This window comes from Epinephelus fuscoguttatus, linkage group LG11, assembly GCF_011397635.1.
Source record: "Epinephelus fuscoguttatus linkage group LG11, E.fuscoguttatus.final_Chr_v1".
NCBI classification, from domain to species: Eukaryota; Metazoa; Chordata; class Actinopteri; order Perciformes; family Serranidae; genus Epinephelus; species Epinephelus fuscoguttatus.
Genome location: NC_064762.1, coordinates 11,679,915 through 11,698,853, shown reverse-complemented (window position 1 = coordinate 11,698,853; position 18,939 = coordinate 11,679,915). Strand labels below are relative to the sequence as shown.

The 18,939-nt window shown below is 40.7% G+C and overlaps 2 protein-coding genes across 3 annotated transcripts; one reads left to right on the top strand and one right to left on the bottom strand.

The window, feature by feature from the left end:
* Positions 1 to 433: 433 nt before the first annotated feature.
* mrps18a (mitochondrial ribosomal protein S18A) lies at positions 434 to 5,450 on the top strand. The gene is made up of 6 exons (XM_049589755.1): positions 434 to 616; positions 1,425 to 1,456; positions 2,473 to 2,577; positions 2,670 to 2,793; positions 4,776 to 4,848; positions 4,948 to 5,450. Exons 1-6 carry the CDS (start codon positions 469 to 471, stop codon positions 5,090 to 5,092), a joined length of 627 nt encoding a protein of 208 aa, XP_049445712.1. The 5' UTR covers positions 434 to 468; the 3' UTR covers positions 5,093 to 5,450.
* Positions 5,451 to 5,545: 95 nt separating this feature from the next.
* rsph9 (radial spoke head component 9) lies at positions 5,546 to 18,098 on the bottom strand. 2 transcript variants are annotated; one of them, XM_049589751.1, is made up of 6 exons: positions 17,581 to 18,098; positions 17,340 to 17,499; positions 15,394 to 15,523; positions 15,011 to 15,157; positions 13,416 to 13,560; positions 5,678 to 5,832 (listed from the first exon to the last, which is right to left on the bottom strand). In XM_049589751.1, the coding sequence occupies exons 1-6, from the start codon at positions 17,805 to 17,807 to the stop codon at positions 5,811 to 5,813; spliced, it is 831 nt and encodes a 276-aa protein (XP_049445708.1). In that variant the 5' UTR covers positions 17,808 to 18,098; the 3' UTR covers positions 5,678 to 5,810. The 2 variants fall into 2 exon arrangements, with proteins under 2 accessions (XP_049445709.1, XP_049445708.1); XM_049589752.1 differs by lacking the exon at positions 13,416 to 13,560 and having other exon boundaries at positions 5,546 to 5,832.
* Positions 18,099 to 18,939: the final 841 nt, after the last annotated feature.

The window sequence follows — 18,939 nt, the reverse complement described above, 5'->3', positions numbered from 1 at the left end:
GGAGATAGGATAGATATTATTCAACATGCCATGTGTTCATTGCTTTCCCCCTTGTGTTTAATTATATTTGATTTTGTGCTGCTATTTGTTTGTGGCTCATTGTAGATTAATTAGATTTAGGCTAGCTCTTGGCTCATAACGTGTTGTCCTTTGAGGCTGAGCTTTTGATAAAGGATCAAAAAGCCTAGTTATAAATATATTTATCTGAGCACTATTTGAAGTGGAATTTCCTGTCGGCCATGCAGCCATTTTTATTTTTTTATCAAGCCACAAACACATGTCACACACAAACATGAGGGCAATTTAAGTTGATTTGTGCAGTTGTGTAACCTACTTTGTGCTGGAATGAGACTTCTATTGGTCTTTACCGTAGACTGTAGTAAGAGCTCCTCACCGGGGGTGTCGCTGTGTTCATTCTCGCGAGATTACCAAACAGGAAGCGAAGAAGGCGAAGGTCAGGAATTAAACATGGCAGCTCGCTGTATGTTGAGGTCTGTGTGGACCTCGTTTGCAGGCTTAAACTTAGGTGCCACAGCCTCCAAGGTGACGCTCCAACAGAGGATAAATGTTCCCCAGCTGTCAGCTTTAACTATTCAGAGCCGAGGGATCCGCCAAGGTGAGCATTATCTTTAACGGCTAAGATGTTAGCATCAGTGTTAGCTAGCTAACGTTTTAGCCCACCAATGCTAGCTAGCTAACGTTCATCATCAAGTCTCCTGTAATGTCGTATTTTATCTAGTTTGCTTACTGTTACGTTTTTCTAATAGATATGTTATATGTGATGGTGGCAGTATATATGTTATTATTATTTGTAATAATAATGTTTTTTGAAAAAGAAAACATGTTGACGTTAGCTAACGTTAGCTTAGCATGTTAGCGTAAATACAATAACAGTGATTGAAGGAATGTCAGCAGAGTTATTTCACTTCAGCAAGACCTGCGTTCAACTCCAAATAAATACCGACTTGCTTTATCGGAAGAGCAGCAACCATCGTGAAAAACTAACGTTAAATTCAGCTGTTAGTAGAAGATATATGTCCATTGAGGCTGTCTTCCCTCTTGACATCTTGTCGTGTAACTAAATGTATTTGATGCCTCCTGCTCTTGACTTTAAATGTCCTTAAATTTGTTCTTCATGTTTTTAAATATTCACACACTGCTGAATAGACTCTGTGGTTATATTTCATACTAAACAAATGTATATGACACTTCCTAACTCAAAGTTAGCCTCACTTAATCACACTTTGAGTCAAAATCATTGTTAACACTGTTGTTCCCTTGTTGTCAAGCTCATTGTAAGCAGGCTAATGATTGTATCAGATGTCACATCAGCTCAAAATGTACAAACATTAAAAAGGCAGTAAAGAAAAATAGGTATTACATTTATGATGAAGGCCTAACATCATTTTGTGTGTGTTTCACAGTGGTGGTGACGAAGGAGGGTAAAACAACAACGGTAAATGCCACCATACTCTGATGTGAAACTGATAATTATAACGTACATGTGTTCTATCATTTGGAGGTTTTTTTTTTTGGTTGGTAGATATATAAAGCCCTTTACCAGTTTTATCTGGGCTAAGTACACAGTGTTCTGATGTTTAAGCACTTAGAGATGCACGATAATATCAACACGTCACCAGTATCGTGTTTAAATCTGCCAACATGCTTTTTCTTAATTTACACAATTAATTAATATTACATACACTGAAAAGTATTGTATTTCATGTCTCCATCTGCTGGTGAGCCATCATGATATGTATGCATAATATGATGATAATTGTACCACAGAAGAGACTTGTCGATCGATAAAATTATGAGGGGGAAAACTGGATATATCGGTATTGGCCAAATAAATCGTTACATAGCGGCATATTGGATATCAGCAAAATAATGAATATCATGCATCCCTCTAAGCACTATGAAATAAAACATGAAACTTTATTAATTGTGGCATTTTACTGAATCCTGAATTAGTAATGAGCAGAAATATATATGTATATTTATCGTATTTCTCAAATTCCTGATTGCTTTGACTTGTGTTGCACAATATGAGGCTGTTGACTAGAGAAACAAATTAAAAGGTAAATAGAGCAAAATATACCATCTTGTTATAATGTGGATGTTTCAATAACAAAAACAACAACACTGTGCAATACATGAAAATCACCAGTGATCCATCATCAAAATAAAAATGGGGAGTATGTGTACAGTTGGTATTTTTTATCTAGTTGGAGAAATGTACTTATCAAAATGTGCAATTATACACATCATTGACATTTCAAAGGTGTCATCTTAGGGTCAGGATTACATCATTGCAGTACAGAGCATAGCAGCATGACATGCAGAGGCACAGCTCTATGACCAACAGTTACAGTTAGCTAGGATAGTTGGGATTATGCATTCTCTTACTGCACATGTAAATATAAACTTGACAAGGAACCTTCCATAACTTTGTATTTCACTAACTGTCAGATTGAAGGAAAAATACTGGACGTTCCAGCAGCACCAGAGCCTCCAAACCCCGAAGCCAAGTGTCCCATCTACAGATGGAACCTGCAGCACAAATATAACTACACGGTAAATGCCTCCGCCAACATGTGCTGACCTGACGTTATGGAGAGTGTATCAGCTGTTTATTGTGTCTGGTTTTCTTTCTCTTTTATTCCCAGGATGTCTTGTTGCTCAGTCAGTTCATCAGGTCAGATGGAGGGATGTTGCCGAAGAGAGTCACTGGTCTCTGTCCACAGGAGCATCGCAAAATTGCCATCTGTGTTCAGATGGCTCACAGAGCAGGTCAGGGTCACTGTACGCCCCGTGGTTGTGTTTTTAATAGTTAATAATTTCCACCTCTGCATTTTAATTATATTGATTCAGGCATTTAAAAAGGGTGAATTAATCAACTTTTTTTTGTTTTTTTAATACCAGACCAAAGTGCTGTAACTAAATTTTGTCCGCCTGTCATGATGCTGGGTATAACTGATTTTTCAGGGCTGCGATCCTTACATTTAAGACTCAGGAAATGTGTTGCATTTCTGCTTGATTATTGACCGAAATGCTTGTATAATTATCAAATCTGTCAACAGTTGTCCTTTAATTGGTTAACTGACATAGTTTCAGCACTGTTGATTTTAAAGACATTGAGCACGGTTACATGCGCACAATAATCAGATAACTAGTAATAACCAGGTAATGGTAATGATCTGATTTGACGCGTTTACATGCACTTCAATAATCTGATAATCAGAAAAACCTGGTTTACATGATTCAGTCCTTCAGTTGGATTTCTCCCCAAGTACATGACATAAAACTCAAACTTCCTGTTACAGCAGGTACTCATATCCTTGAAAAACTTCGAAAAGTACGCAAGTCATATATTTGCAAAATAAAGCACTCATCATGCTGACAGCTTATATTCTTACAGTACTGTTTGTTTTTATCATTAACAAATACATGTGAGAGCATTCTAATGTGTAGTTTATCAATGTGGAGCCAATTTTACATACTTTGGGTAGATTTGAAGTACTGCAAAGTGCAATATACAAGTGTATTGTATATAAAGTTGTCACACAAAGTGCATAACATATAACTATGATAAAATAAAAGTGACAATTTAAACACTGAGAATATAAAAATATATTATTTTCTGTCAAATCTTTATCTGAAAGGAAACAAACTGTCAGATTAACGCAGTGGAGTAGAAAGTACAATATTTCCCTCTAAAATGGAGTGGAGTGGGAGTATAAAATAGCAAAACTCGAAAGAAACCAGATTAAAGGGTATACATGCACTGAATAATCTGACTATTGGGGAAAAAGCTAAGTGTGTTTATCCGATTTCTCATAATCAGATAATGGCTTTTATCTGACAAAGCCTATCGGATTATGCTGTTTACATGAGCACTTGAATAGTCAGGTAACTCCAGAAATCAGATAATGATCGGTTTATTAGTGTGCATGTAAACGCGCTCATTGTTACCCTCTCACTTAAACTGTGAGAAAACAGACAATAAGGCTGGTGAAAGTGATGAGTTGGTTCAACTGTGCTAGTTCCTTGGATTAGTGTGAAACGTATAGCTGCAGTTGGTAACTTGTATGAAAGTAACGTTTTGTCCTGTTAGCTAAAACTGTCACTACGTCCACACAGCAGTACATGAGACAGATAATCTGAAAAAAAATCATGTCCTCCTTGTTGCGCTTGGCATTGGCTAGAATTCACCACGCAAACTTAAACAACCAGTCAGACCCGAGGGTTTTCTTGTCTCCGATTTTTTTTTTTTTTTGAAACCCATTTTAGTGTACTGTTTAGCTGTAAAGTGAGAACGTTTGGTATGGCCAGTGGGTAGTGCCTGGTTTTCGTTTGACTGTTGTAAATATGGCAGCTGGGTCACAAATGCTCTCATTTTACAGCTAAACAGTTTACTAAAATATGTTTCTGAGGTAAAAAAATAGGCGACGCAGTAACAAAATCTTGATTCATATTTGATCAGCACAGCCTCGTTTAACAGTTTGACCAGTTCATGAACAGGGATTGAAAGCTGTGTTAGAGACACCTCTGCTCTGATTGGTTGCTTTCGTTCACGTGCGGTGGATTCTAGCAAATGCCATTAAAGGTCCTACGAGGAGATAAACAAACATGTTTTTGTTTTGTTTTTTCATAGGTTATGTGTTTAATGTATTACTGTCAGGATATAGTGACAGTTACAGCAAATATGACAACTTTCTGTTGGACCTTTAAATGAAGTACATCATGGTGACTTTTGTTTGTCTGTGTTTCAGGTCTGCTCCCCGACCACAGACCCAAACTTCCAGAGGGCCACATCCCAAAGAAGCCCAAACAAAAACTTAACAGGTAATACATACGCGTCTTCTTAAATACGTTTCTCATCGTCATCTATCGTTAACACCAGAGCCAGTGCAATTGATCTACCAACCATTTTCTGTTGTACAGATACTTGACTCGCTGGTCCGTTAACTCTGTGAAACCCATCTACAAAAAGGGACTAAAGTGGTGTAAGAAGCGCATTGCTGTTGGTCACCCAATACTCCAGAGCAATGTGTGTTACGGTGTCAAACCCTTAAACGTGAAACACTGAAGGACAGGAAGTCTGATGTATCAGTGCAGCAGCTGGACAAGAGTGGGCGGAACCTTTCTATCTGAGGACACACTTTCAGCTGGGTTGTCATCCCGCTCTGGGAAAAAGGCCTAAAAGCTTCATCCATCTGTATTTATTCTTCCCTCTTGTTTATGAAGCTGCGCTCAATCTTTTAATGCTCGGCTCCACCCAGAACCATCTATCCTGTCCGCTGGTTTTCAAAAAGCCCTTGAAGTGAACTCACTGACAAGCGACTGTGAGTAACAACTGGGTCAGTGTTACAGTTTTCAAAGTAGGTGGTATATTGACTGTGTAAACTCAAGGCAACACAGATGTGCAAATAAAATGTGTGTGTTTACTTCTGTGTCTCAGCGTGTGTTTACTGTATAGGACTAGCTTTTATACATCAGATCTAAAAGCTTGTAGACACAAACTACATAACTGTACCTCTTTAGTTTATTTGTTATAAGACAACATAAACAAAAAGTCCTGCAATATGTTACACAGAGTACATTTTAAGGGTTGATGTGAACATAGACATGAGAATTTCATAGCCTGAAATAAGTGTAAGATGTCTCTTTATATCATGAAGGGAAGGTCCAAATTCTTGGTCCCGTCACCGATGTAGACGTAACCGTGCTGTGGCATCATTGGCACGTGGTAGAAGGTCAGGCCAAGCCACAACAGGCTGCGAAGCACGCACACTTTGCTGGCATATTCAAACTGAAGGCTCCAGGATCCTACACACAAACAAAGAAAGGTTGCTGTAAACTATGCATGTTAACCGCAGGAAGCTGGGGGAGATAATGACACGCACATCACGTGGGTGCAAGACTATCAAAGAACAGCCTACGTCAAGGGAAGAAGTGACTCCTGCACACCTACTCCATGCCACAAATGTTTAACCGAGACCACGTTTAGATGCTACTTAGATGTTCATTGAGTCGAAATGTTTGAAAAGTTGAAACCACACTTAAAATGCACAAAAGGCTGACAGGCTCTGTGATGGCAGCTGTGGTTAACCATGTAAATCACTGAGGGTGGTAAAACAGATGACAATAAACGATAAAATACAGAGGGGAAAAACAGCAGTACAAAGGCTGCACTTGTGTTTTTCGCTGTTTCATCACTACTACAAATGCAGCTGTAGCCAGTATCTCACTATCACTATCATCATTCATATTTTAAGAAGCTACAAATTATATTCAGCCACAAAATAAACCTGAAAAGCTGGAAATCAGAACAAAAGTACAGAGAGTTGTTGCACAGAGATGATACACCGTTTCATCTAGTTGCATTGGTGTGAACTGGCAGGTTTTTAGAACGGCACATTGCAAGTAGCTGCCTGTTGCAACTCCTCTCCTCGAATCTTTGGTCTGAACTGAGTTTTTAAGGAACAGTGTGTAAGATTCAGGGGGGTTTAGTGGCATCTATCGGTGAGGACTGCAGATTGAAACCAGCTGAAACTTCTCTCAGTTGGGATTCCTTCAGTGTTGTTTGTGCAGGAGGTTTTTAACAGAAGCCAAATTATCTCCAGAGGTCTCTTCTTCTAAACAAATAGAACAGGAGATTTAAACCTGTAAAAACACTAAATAAAGCAGTTTCACGTTAAAATACGTTCTCAGCATGTCACAGAAAGGCCGCCACCCCAGCACCTCCTAATATGTGCTCATCTATTTCCTCTGATAACTTATTGTGTGTTCAGCTTATTCCTGACGCAGATGTCCTGGAAGTTTTTACTGGAAGCCAAATTATCCGCAGAGGTCAATTCTTCTCCAAAACAAACAGGCCTAGTGATTTAAACCAGTTAAAACACTTAATAAAGCAGTTTTGTGTCACATGGCAGTGTTTTTCCAACAACGTTTGGCACGTCAGAGATGGGCCGCTAGCCTAGAACCTGCTAATGATCGCTGATAACTTAAGATCCAGATGTTCAATATCCGCAGAGTTCTCCTCCGCTCCAAACCAAACAAACCAGGTGATTAAAACCGGTAAAAACACTGAATACAGCAGGTTTATGTTAAAAAAAAATCAATGTTTTCCAATGCTCTTATCGCAGAGGGGCTTCTAACTATGGTGGCAGACATGTTAAGTTTGTCTGTTTGGGGCTACTGTAGAACCTGGCAGTGCAACATGGTGATCTCAGCAGATTGTTTTCAGGTGATTATACACTAAAAACAGTTATTGTATTATATCCCATTTAGGTCAAATTCCAGTTAGGAAAAAATCCCAACCAAGTTGCCACATCATTAACCGGAATTGAAACAGAGGTAATCTTTGGAGTCCAAGAAAATTATAGTCTACACATGCTTGAGGCAGCCAAGGGATGCTTCTATAAATCAAGCCCTTGTGCCTTTGATATCTTCAGTCTAACCTGTTTCCCAATAATTTAAGGTGTGACCATGAACCCGAGATCCTGGGAACCAAGGAGCAAGAACTGGATCTGCCAGAATGTAAACATAAAAAGCCCTTTGATTGATGCTATTACACAAAGGAAGACGATTCAGACAAATTAGACGATTGTTAAACCACTTTTTTGTCTTTGAAGTGATCTGGCAAAGCATGAATCAACAAGAAGTAGAAACATGTTTGGTGCCTAACTGTATTACTGTGGGAGGAGAAACCTGCAGCCATAAATCAGGAGTTGGAAACAGTTTGCAGGAGTGTTGTGGAAAAGAGGGGAAGCCCAACTCAGGGTCTCAGAGGAAAGCACCTGTCTTTTAGAGGAGATACATCATACCGCATTTTCCACACAGCCCCAGTTTAAAAAATGTTAACTCATTCCTCCTTTTCAGCGTGCGATCTGCTGCTGAGCTGGCTGCAGCGAGTGTGGCGCAGAGACAGCTGGGTAATGTCAGCTGAGGTGATGACACCGCTGACATCCGTATCAACTCGAGGAACACACACAAACATATACACATGTGGAAGCCCTCTTAAATCGGACATCTGTTGTGTGTTAGTTCACAGGCGCTAAACATTTCTTTTCTTTCACACACATGCGTCTACTTCACCTACATTGACTGTGACCTCGAGTTCATCCGGCTGAAACCTCCAAATTATTCATATTATTTTCACAGTATCCATGTTCGCTATTGTTTGCCACTTGGGTTTGATTTTTCCAGCATGTGTAGTGCTGTTCAGCAGCCCAGATGTCTGAGCTTCCCACCAGGATTTGAATACGCAAACCCGAGAGACTCATCATCATAACAAGCTTTCAACTGCATTACTACACATTTTTCCACAGAAGACATTTTGATGTGTCACAGTAGGAAAAAACTGGTAAAAAATGAAATGAATCACGGCTGAATTCCATTTAGCTGTTTTGATTTCAGGATCTCATGCATGCTTACTGTCACACTCACTGGGACTCTTGAAGAGAAAAGAACCATTGTTGGTGTCATTAGTAACACCTGAGCTTTTCCAACTATGACACTACCCTCCTCAAGAAAGAATTAACAACTTTATCGTCTTTGAACGTTGAAAAATTTAACCGCAACACTTTGGTTTTTGCTCCCATTTTTCAAATGAGATCTACAACTTTTTTCATTCTCTCAAATTTTGGTCGCATATTTCTTAAAATCCGTGTTAGCACGTCTCTAAGATAATCCGTCCACCTGACGGGTAGTGATTAAACGGCATTATTACTACCCAGGTGTGCCTTGGGATGGTCACAATAAAAAGCCACTCTAATATATGCAGTTTGATCACAACACAATGACACAGATGTCGCGAGTTAGTGCGAGCGTGCCGTTGGCATGCTGATTGTAAGAATGTCCACCAGAGCTGTTCATGTCACGAGCCGTCTCCAGTATCGTTTTTGAGAATTTGGCAGTACATCCAAACGCCCTCACAACCTTAGGACCTCCACATCCTGCGTCTTCACCTGGGAGATTGTCTGAGACCAGCCACCCAAACAGCTGATGCAATAGGCTTGCAAAACCGACGAACTTCTGTACAAACTGTTGGAAACCGTCTCAGGGGAGCTCATCTGCATGTAGGTCGTCCTCACCAGGGTCTTGACCTGTCAGCAGTTTGTCAACTCGTACCCGACTTCAGCGAGCAACTGCTCAAGTTAGAAGGCGTCTGGTACTTCGGAGAAGAGTTCTCTTTACAGTTGAATCCCAGTTTACACTATACTAGGCAGATGGCGCCTAAGGGTGAACGGAATGCTGATGTCGTAAACAGACAGCCTCATGGTGGCAGTGGGATTATGGTATGGGCTGGCATTAGCTACGGACAACAAAAACAGGTGCATTTTATTGATGGCAGTTTGAATGCACAGAGATACCGTGACGAGATCCTCAGACACATTGTCACGCCATTCAGCTGCCGCCATGACCTCATGTTGCAGCAAGATAATGCACGGCCCCATGTTGCAAGGAGCTGTGCACAATTCCCAGAAGCTAAAAACATTCCAGCTCTTCTATGGCCTTCATGTTCACCAGACATGTCACCTGCGGAGCATGTTTGGGATGCTCTGGATCAGTGTGTACAGCACCGTGCTCCAGTTCCTGCCAATATCCAGAAACTTCACACAGCCCACAGGAGATGTGTCGTACTGCTTGTAACACCGTCCTGACCCAACAGCATTGCTGTGGAAACACTGGGCCCTAACTAACTACTGGAACTACTGTTAGCTCTCTTGATACTAGGCTGACCAAACGTCCTCTTTTGCCCGGACATGTCCACTTTTCACATCCCGTCCGGGGCGTCCGGGGGGTGTTTATAAATTGATAATAATGTCCGGTTTTCCGTGTGTGTCTGTGTGTGTGTGTGTTAGAGTGCGGCATGGGCCACATATTTCTGTCCGAACCCGACAGTCATTCTTTTTTGTTATGTCCGAGCCCAACATTATTTAATGACTAAAGCACTGAGTTTGTGTCACACAGTTGTCATGGTTACAGGCTATTTAACAGGTCGGGTGTGTGCCGTGGGTGCTCCGCGGAGAGGAGACCTCTGTGTTTGAGACGGGAGCGGGTGGCGGGAGGTCTGACACTTCCAGCGAGAGGAGAGGGAGAAATATAACAAAATAAGACAAAATAGGAAAAACCTGTCTCCCTCTTTTATTTTATTTTCAGCGTTTAATCAAGGCAGAGGCGGCAGGAGGTCCGCTTTCAGCGAGGGGAGCGGTGGAAACAAACAGCCAGTGTGTGTCTGTGTGTGTTATGTTCAGGTGTTGTCACGTAAATAACAGTGCCCAAGCAATAAACAGGATAGACAATAGGATTTTATTTATTTTTACACTACATTTTCACTGAAAGCTGACCGAATCCGACCCAAGCCCGAATACAATTTATACATTTTTGACCGAACCCGGCCCGACCCATCGGGACCCAACGGGCTTGGATCGGGTAGCCACACGCTAGTGTGTGTGTGTGTGTCCTATCTATAAGGGCCTATCTGAATTTCTGTCTTTGAGAGATATTATTTTGTAATATAACTGAATTTTCTATCCATACATATAAACTTTAAATATATTAAAATTATAAGGCATCTTTGAGTAAACTGCGAGTATCATTTAAGTAGGCTATGTTGTGGCCGGCCGAGTGTCCTCTTTTTTGGAAATCAAAATATGGTCACCCTACTTGATACTGTTCACAGAGTCAGCACGGCTAGTGGTCCTAACATAGTTAACAGTTCTAAAGATGTTTTGCCACCCAAAATGAACCCGCTTACTCTCCATAGCTACCTGCAGGGGAGATTAGAGGGTGGCCACCATGTGCTGCAGCAGTGCTGTTCTGGGACAGCATTACAAGCAGTAATCACCAAATGAGTGGCGCAGCGAGCTAACTCCCACCTGACCCGGACAGCGCGTAGTTTGGAGTGGACAAGGCTAACGTTAGCTAACCACTGGAGACTGGTGTGTGTGCGCAGTGGGTGCCATATTTCAGCATGTAAACGTGTCTAGCCTGCGGTCTGTCACCACCTTTTAGTGGAGAATGCTTTGAGATGCAACACTAAAGCTAACGTCACTTTTTTTATGTTGTTTTTTTTTCCCTAAAAATTAACTGCTTAGTTACTGGTTAATTTTGTGTACCAGCTAAAAATTAAATTACAAATTTATTGATTTGCAAATGGTGCTCACATCAGTTACTTGTTCTTAACTGTATCTGTGACCATGAAATGCATTTCTGTAGCCCTAGTCATGTGAAATCGTAATAAATGTCTACGTTTTGAGTTCAAACTGCACATTTTAGAGTGGCTTTTTAATTGTGACCATCCCAAGGCACAACTGAGTAGTCACGATGTTGTTTAATCGGCATCTTGATCTGCCACACCTGTCAGTGGATGGATTATCTTGACAAAGAGGTGCTCACTAACATGGATTTTAATGAAGTCTTTTGGCCTTACGAAAACGAAAGTGTTGCTTTTTGTTTAGTGGTGTTTTATTTCTTACAGATGTTCACAATCTCATTACTCATTTAACGTCAGTTTGCCTTTAGGTGGTCCTATTTCCATTTCCTGTTTTATGTTGATAGTAGAATGACATGTCATTTTCCGATGAAGAACTTGAGGCCTGAGTCACAGTAGGTGGGCACTGGACATCTGATTACCATACCACTATATGCAAACCTTCTTCCAACATATTCCCAGAAAATTTATTTTATCAGATAGCCTTGATTAACCAACCATTTTACAGTTAGAATGATTCATTTGTTTTCACTTGGAAGAAACACGTCTTGACTTTCAGTCAGTTGAATCACCATAATGGCTCGTGTTGAAATTACACTTCATTTAGCTGTAATGTTGCATACGAATTGGAGCACACTAAAAAAGAAAAACCTAATGATTTGCCACTGGATTCCCAGGGGGAAAAGCACACTGAACAAGACTTCATCTAAGTTTACTTAAAATTCTTATTAGATTAGTTCCAAACTAACAATGAACTTAGTATGCTAATTGCGCCATTAGTGCGATTAACGATAAACAAGATTACAGCCCCAATTCCAAAACAGCTGGGACGCTGTGTAAAACATCAATAAAAACAAAGTGCAATGATTTGCCAATCTTTTTCGAGCTGCACTGATTAAATACAGTACAAAGAGAAGATATTTAATGTTCAAACTGACTAATTTCATTGCTTTTTGTACATAATATACACAGACTCTAAATTTGATGCCTGCAACATGTTCCAAAAAAGTTGGGACAGGAGCAAGAAAAGACTGTGAAAGCTGTGAAATGCTCAGAAAACACCTGTTTGGAACACTCCACAGGTAAACAGGTTAGTTGGTAACAGGTGTTAGTATCATGACTGGGTATGAGAGGGGCATCCTCGGCAGGCTCAGTTGTTCACAAGCAAGGATGATGTACAAGTGCAGTCCATTTACCATTTACTATCTACAAATGCAAGTTAAGACTCTTACGGAAAAAAGTGAAAACCATGTAATGACAGCATTCAGAAACGCTGCTGACTTCTCTGGCCCCAAGCCAGATAAACTGAGATAAACTGACACAATGAGTTGTCCCTGCCTATTCCAGCCAGACAATGCCAAACCACATTCTGCAAGTGTTACAACAGTGTGGCTTTGTAGTAAAAGAGTGCAGGTACTAGCCTGACCTGCCTGAAGTCCACACCTGTCTCCCACTGAAAATGTGTGGGGCATTAAGAAACTCAAAATATAACAGAGACCCTGGAGTGCTGAGCAACTGAAGTTGTACAGACCCTTTTACTATTTTAAGTAAATAACAAACATTTTTTTGGTGGGCGGGACTCAGCTGGAGGCAAAATAATTCTCTACGGACATTACAGAGAGAAATCTGTTGGCTTGTTTTAGACAATGGAATAAGATGATGCAAGTAGTGCGTTCAGTAATACTCATTCTGAGTGCCAGAGTGCACTTTGGGACAAACTGGACCGAATTCAGAGCACTGTTGGGATGTACTGTTGGGTTATCCAGCACCACACCCCAGTTTCTGATGAGGTGGACATGATAACCCTTAAAGGGCCAGTGTGTAATATTTGGCATGGTTTATTGTCAAATCTGAATCTGAATCTGAATATTCTACCCATTAATATGTTTATACAAGTGTATAATCATAATCAATTGGTTTTCGTAGCCTTATAATTATGCTTTTATATATATATATATATATATATATATATATATTTGGAGAGGTCGCCATCTTGCGCCGCCATGTATGTACGGCAGCCCGAGCAGACAATCCAGCCAGCCAGAGAATGCGTTTCGCGTGTATAAATAAACCAACGAAGACAGCGGAAGGAAGGAAGAAGGAGGAAACAACAGAGAGTGTTAGTAGTTCGTGGATAGAGAGTAGTGAAAAGTTTTTTTAGTTATAAAGTTTGGGAATGGACCACACTTACCACGCAACAGAAGAGAATGAACCCGAACCGTCATGTGCGAGGAAAAGAAGACGCAACTTCACTCTTTGTGATGCACTCTCTGCGGCGCTTTTCCTCCTGATGATACATCTCCCCAATGATGGTAGCAGTAGCACCGAATCCCATTCTGTGCAGCAAAATGGGAGCGGAGGATTCAGCTTCTCTTCTCACCCGCTCAGCATCTAAGTTCCTCATCTGTATGCTCCGGCTCAAACAGGTATGGCTCTGGGTCTGTGTTCGCTACAAGAAACTCTTCAAAATCGCGTTCAAAGTCGTCCATTGCAGCTACTATAGTCCGGAGATATTGCTAGGCTAAATAAACAGCTGAGCTCTGTTTACAGGCTATGCTGTCAGTCAGTGTGCGGGCTGGAGATTGGCGGAGCAGAGAGGGGAGGGGGTCCCCACTCGGTATGGTAAATGAGTATGTGTGTATTAAGTGTGTGTGTTACGCTAGAAGAGTCAGTTTGGGACGGAGTCTTTGGAGTTTTTGGAGTGCTCAAATAAACTGGCCTTTTTCCCGAGTGCTACTCTGGTCTCCTGCTCGTGAGGGATTCATTACAATATCGTAACATGGCTTAGATTTCTAAATAAATATTCACCTTGTCGCTAGATAGACCTACTCCTGAAAAACTTGTGTCTGCGCAAGGCTTTTTGTCCTTACGAGGCCACCGTCATTTACCCGACAGGAGGGGTGAGCGAGCGAGCCCTGCAATCTAGAATTTGACCACTGATGTCACTGTTTTCAACCCATTTTACACACTGGCCCTTTAATACACATAACGTTATTCATCCCTACAACAGGAAATACTTTTCCCCTAACCTGATATGAAGTGTGCACTGCACATGTGAGCATTTTTGATGATTGCCTCCGTCCAGTCCTTTCGTCTTATCACATTTAACCATAGTTGTCTTTGTTTGTGTTGACGGGCAGTGAAAAAGTAAAATTTAGGTTTTGAGCCATGACTCCTTCTATTCTGGCTCCCAATAACACAACAAGATGACATTTTAAGACTCCTATGTTGCCTACAGCCCTGTGGTGGAGATGCAGGTTTTGCTTCCAGATAACAAATTGGCATCATTGTGAAGTCGGCCCTAAAACGGTCTTTATCGAGCAAGAAATGGAAAAATTTCATTTTCAAAACTTCAACAGTGAGTGTCCTCAGTTCCTGAACACTTACTGAAAAGGAAAAGGTGATGTAACACAGAGGTAAATATGGCCCTCCCAACCTTTTTGGAATATGTTGCAGGTATAAAATTCAGAATGAGTGTGTATTTAAAAAAAAAACAAAAAAACCAATGAAGTTTATCAGTCTTATCAGTTTTTTTACAACGCTATAACAGCTGTGTGTTTTTGGTTCCAGATCATAGGATGATCTTTTTTTGCTCTTGTTTGAAATACTGTAGTTTTCTTCACAATACCTTTTAAATTTCAGTGATCATAAAATAAAAACGGGGCAAGCTAAAGCTGTGTTAATACATTTCAACAACTGGAACAAACCTTGTAGGATACGCCTGTATGTGATGAATCAACTGGTGACATGTTATAGTGTGGGAAAGACTGGACTCTGTGGTCTCACCTTTAGGAATATCATCACTCAGTACATCCAGGAAGTCGACGGCTGGGTTCAAATCACCCATTTCCAGGATGGATTTCTTCTTTGGATTCTTTGCTTGGCTGAAGTGAAGGAAGTTGTCAAGCTTCCCTGCTTCTGAGTGAGAGAGACCTGAGGAGCAGTGCACACTGGCATGTAACGCAAACTGATTCACAGCAGTGATGATGCAACTTTTCAGCGGACTTTGGAGAAGTGTTATGAAATGTTTCCCTAAGTGCTGTTTATCATATCTGTCCAATTAAAATAAATAGCACATTTTATGAAACACCTCAGGGTCATTCACACGCAGCAGCAAATGTTCACACCCCACGAGACACCATGTGGCAGAGTGATATATATATATTTACCACCGAAGCTGCGGTTGATCTGGACGAGGCCGTGAGGACTCCTGATGAAGGCGCCGCGTGGCACCACAGAGACTTCGTCATCGATGTGATGAACTGTTACTGCTAGTCTGCTCTCCTCATTGACTTTGGTCTGAAACCAAGAACAGTCCATTACTAAGCTGGAATTCCACGGCTGTACCAATAGTGCTGATATCTGCCAGAGAAAATAAATCACTGATGCAGCTTTGAGATTAAATTTGTTCACACTAATTCTTCATGAACAAAAACACTGGTTTGTTGCAGCTGGCCTGAATTTCATGGTGAGCATGTCTGTTGTCTCTTCTTCAGTTACATCTTCTTTTGTATGTTTGATTTTGGTCCCACATCCATCCTTGCTTTAGCTTCAATAAAATTACTGCACAAACCTACAGTGCTACAAGGGCTTAGGATTTCTGTTAACATTGTAGTGCACATATGGGATTTGGGAGTCCTCCACCAGAAAATGTTGAGCATCAAAACTTAATTTCCTGCATTCTGGTGAATTTTTTTCCATCAATTGATGTACATTTCTTTAATTTAATTAAGTCCTCTGCTGCTTTTATGTTTTTATTGGGAGAGACACATGCACATGAAAATATTGAGGGGGTGGATGGATTTGTATTTATGAAAAAAATCTTTGTGGTACTTTTGAATACCATAATAACACTTGGTCTTAAGTTTCATCTGTCAGCTCAGTATTTTCTCTAAGTTTAAATTACAACTACACCATGTCGATCAGTGCTGGATGAAGTACCTGAAAGCCACACCCAAGCACAAGTACAGATTTCTTATCAGGAAATTACTTTGGTAGAAGTTAACATTGCCTGTTGAAAAATCACTTCACAAAAAGTCTTGCAGTATCTGGGACTAGTTGCACAAAACACCATAAGTTTTCTCCTTAAGTATGACACTTAAGGCTTAACTTCTCCTTCGCTGAGGGATTTACACAGTTGCACAGAATTCCTTAGAAGTTTTCCTTAGTTAAGGAAAACATAACTAATTTACTGCATTGAAAGATTTTACACTGGTAAAAGTTTCCATGGAGATTGTTTGTTTTCTCGGACACACGCTTGTGATGCTTGTTATTGTCTCATAAATTTGTCTTATGGTTAGATAGTGAAAAAATGGCAGAAGAAAATAAGACAAGAGACCCATACTGGTCCGAGGAGGAAAAGATTACACTTCTGGAGGAATACAATCATAGAAAGCACAAACTACAAAATACATTTGACCTCTAAATACCGGGAAACAGAAAACTGCAATGAAAAATGAATTCAGTCAAATTTATAGTGTAAAATCAAAAGCATATCCATCGGTTTCTCCTGGTTGCTCTTCTTGGGGTGTGTTCGTTTTTTTCATTTATCACCATAAACTCCGTCATGTTGCAGTTACAATAGAGACAGAGTTTTTTGTTTTTTTGTGTTTGTTTTTTTTTTTTTACCTGGCTTTTGTTGCTAAGGTCTTTCAAATTGGACTGTAATTGGTCCATCAACTAAAATAAGTTAGACCCCTGGTCTAGGGATTCCTTAAGTATAAGACAAAGACAAGGAGAAAAATACTTGCATGAACATTTTAACGAAACCTTAACAAGAAGACTTTTGTGCAAATCAAGGGAGTGTTTATCACACTTCAAGCGTATATTACACTTTATGAAAAATGAGGTCTTCTTCACAACATCAAGGATTTAAAAGAACAAAATCCAGTTTTTGCCTCCCTCTTTCTTCATTTGATTCACCTTCCTCCCTCCTTCCTTCCCTATTTTGCAGTAAGTAACTAAGATGCTTGGGGAAATGTGTTGGAGTAAAAGTATACATTTTATTTAGGAAATGCAGTGCAGTAAAAGTGAAAGTTGACACAAATATAAAAACTCAAGTAAAGCACTCCCAAAAAACACTTGAGTGTACACCACTGGTGTTGATCATACTCACCACCACCTCCTCTTCATCCTTCTCTCCTTGCCTGAGGATGTCACGATGCTCATACACATGTGAGGGGTCTCCTCTGAATCGACCCTTTGCAGCCTTGGACACCTCCTCCATCATAGAGTCTGTGGCAGGAGGGAGCAGGAACCAGTCCATGCAGTTGAAGCTGGACAGAAACAGACACACAGGTGTTTCACACTGTTAAGAGACATACAGTGAGACATCACCACAGTTGAGGCTCTCTCACCTATAGAGGTTCTTTCTATCCTGCATTTCATCCTCTCCTCTCCCCTGAGCGATAAAGTAATCCTCCTTTAACCCCAATATTTTGCCCCAGAACAAGACTCGATGGAACTTGTAGTTTTTCTTCAGGAGCACTAAGGAAGTCTGCAGCGCGGTTCTCTGCTCGACGTTTAAATTGTTTCCGCTGCCGCCAACGAGCTCCAGAGAGTAATATAACGAGTCTGAGTCCATTGTTAGAGTAATAAATTACTTTAAAACTAGTTACCTTACCGTTATCTGGCGGTTTAAACTACCTGCTAGCTAGCTAACAGCTAACGGGAGCCTTCTGGTCCGAACGCTGGTGTGGTTGCTAATGACAACAAGGCTTGTTGAGCTGGTTGTCATGGCAACGCGCCCGTTTTCTTCTCTTTCTTTTCACTTGTTTCTTTTTCACATAACTTGTCTTTTAGTGTGTTAAAGACACAGTTAAAATGGAAAGTAAACTGCTAAGGTCACATTTTGTTTATATGTTTGCTTGTAGTGTTTTAGACAAACCGGAGCACGTGCGAGTCTGGGCTGACGTCATCCCCCCCAGTCTTCTCAAGTGAGTGCGTGCAAGTCAGCAGGAGAGCAGGCAGCGTCCATCAATATTGACTGTATTTAGTTTAATTTGTCGCCATGGGAGAAGAACCAGCAGCTTTCTGTCTCATCCCACACACTACTGGTGAGGAGTAAACTCTAAACCACTGCTTAGAGACAAACATACTCATTTCACACAGGGGTGTAATTTACAGGGGGACACAGGGGGCCATGGGCCCTGCAGAAGGCAGCATGGGACCACTCTGCCTTTATACAGTGTGAAAACTATGTTATAAATGTATTTAAGAACAGAAGACACAAGCACCAATATGTGTAATTCTGAAGATTTGAAAAGTTGGGATGGTTATTGTATCTTATAAATTGTAGGAAATTACATAGAGAATTAATAGAGGGTATGGAGATACCTAGCTACCTAGCAAGTTCTGTTGGAGATGATGTGAGTGGTGCATTCAGGGATACTCATTGCGAGTGCCAAAACGCACTCCTGCACAAATTGGACCATTTGGAAATTCGTAACGCTGTCGGAATGTACCATTCATTTATACATAGCAGCACATTCTTGTAGCAGCAGAGCATCAAGCGGAGTGAATGTGTGATTAATTTAACTGCTCGTAATTCATGTAGAAATATAACGCTCCATTTCTGCGACCAACAGGGCTCTCGTTTTAGTGTAGAGCTTCAGACTGAATTTATGAACACACCATGTCAGGTCACTCACTCTCCGGGACCACAAGTGTTACTTGAATAAGTAAACACTGACCAACTGGACCAGACTGGCCAACCC

Coding starts and splice junctions, on each gene's coding strand:
- mrps18a (XM_049589755.1), top strand. CDS start 469: ATGGCAGCTCGCTGTATGTTGAGGTCTGTGTGGACCTCGTTTGCAGGC. Junction 1,457..2,472: donor AGGAGGGTAAAACAACAACG/GTAAATGCCACC, acceptor ACTAACTGTCAG/ATTGAAGGAAAAATACTGGA. Junction 2,578..2,669: donor AGCACAAATATAACTACACG/GTAAATGCCTCC, acceptor TTTTATTCCCAG/GATGTCTTGTTGCTCAGTCA.
- rsph9 (XM_049589751.1), bottom strand. CDS start 17,807: ATGGACTCAGACTCGTTATATTACTCTCTGGAGCTCGTTGGCGGCAGC. Junction 15,524..17,339: donor AGGATGAAGAGGAGGTGGTG/GTGAGTATGATC, acceptor TCTTGGTTTCAG/ACCAAAGTCAATGAGGAGAG. Junction 13,561..15,010: donor GAGTGATGATATTCCTAAAG/GTGAGACCACAG, acceptor TTTGCTGCACAG/AATGGGATTCGGTGCTACTG.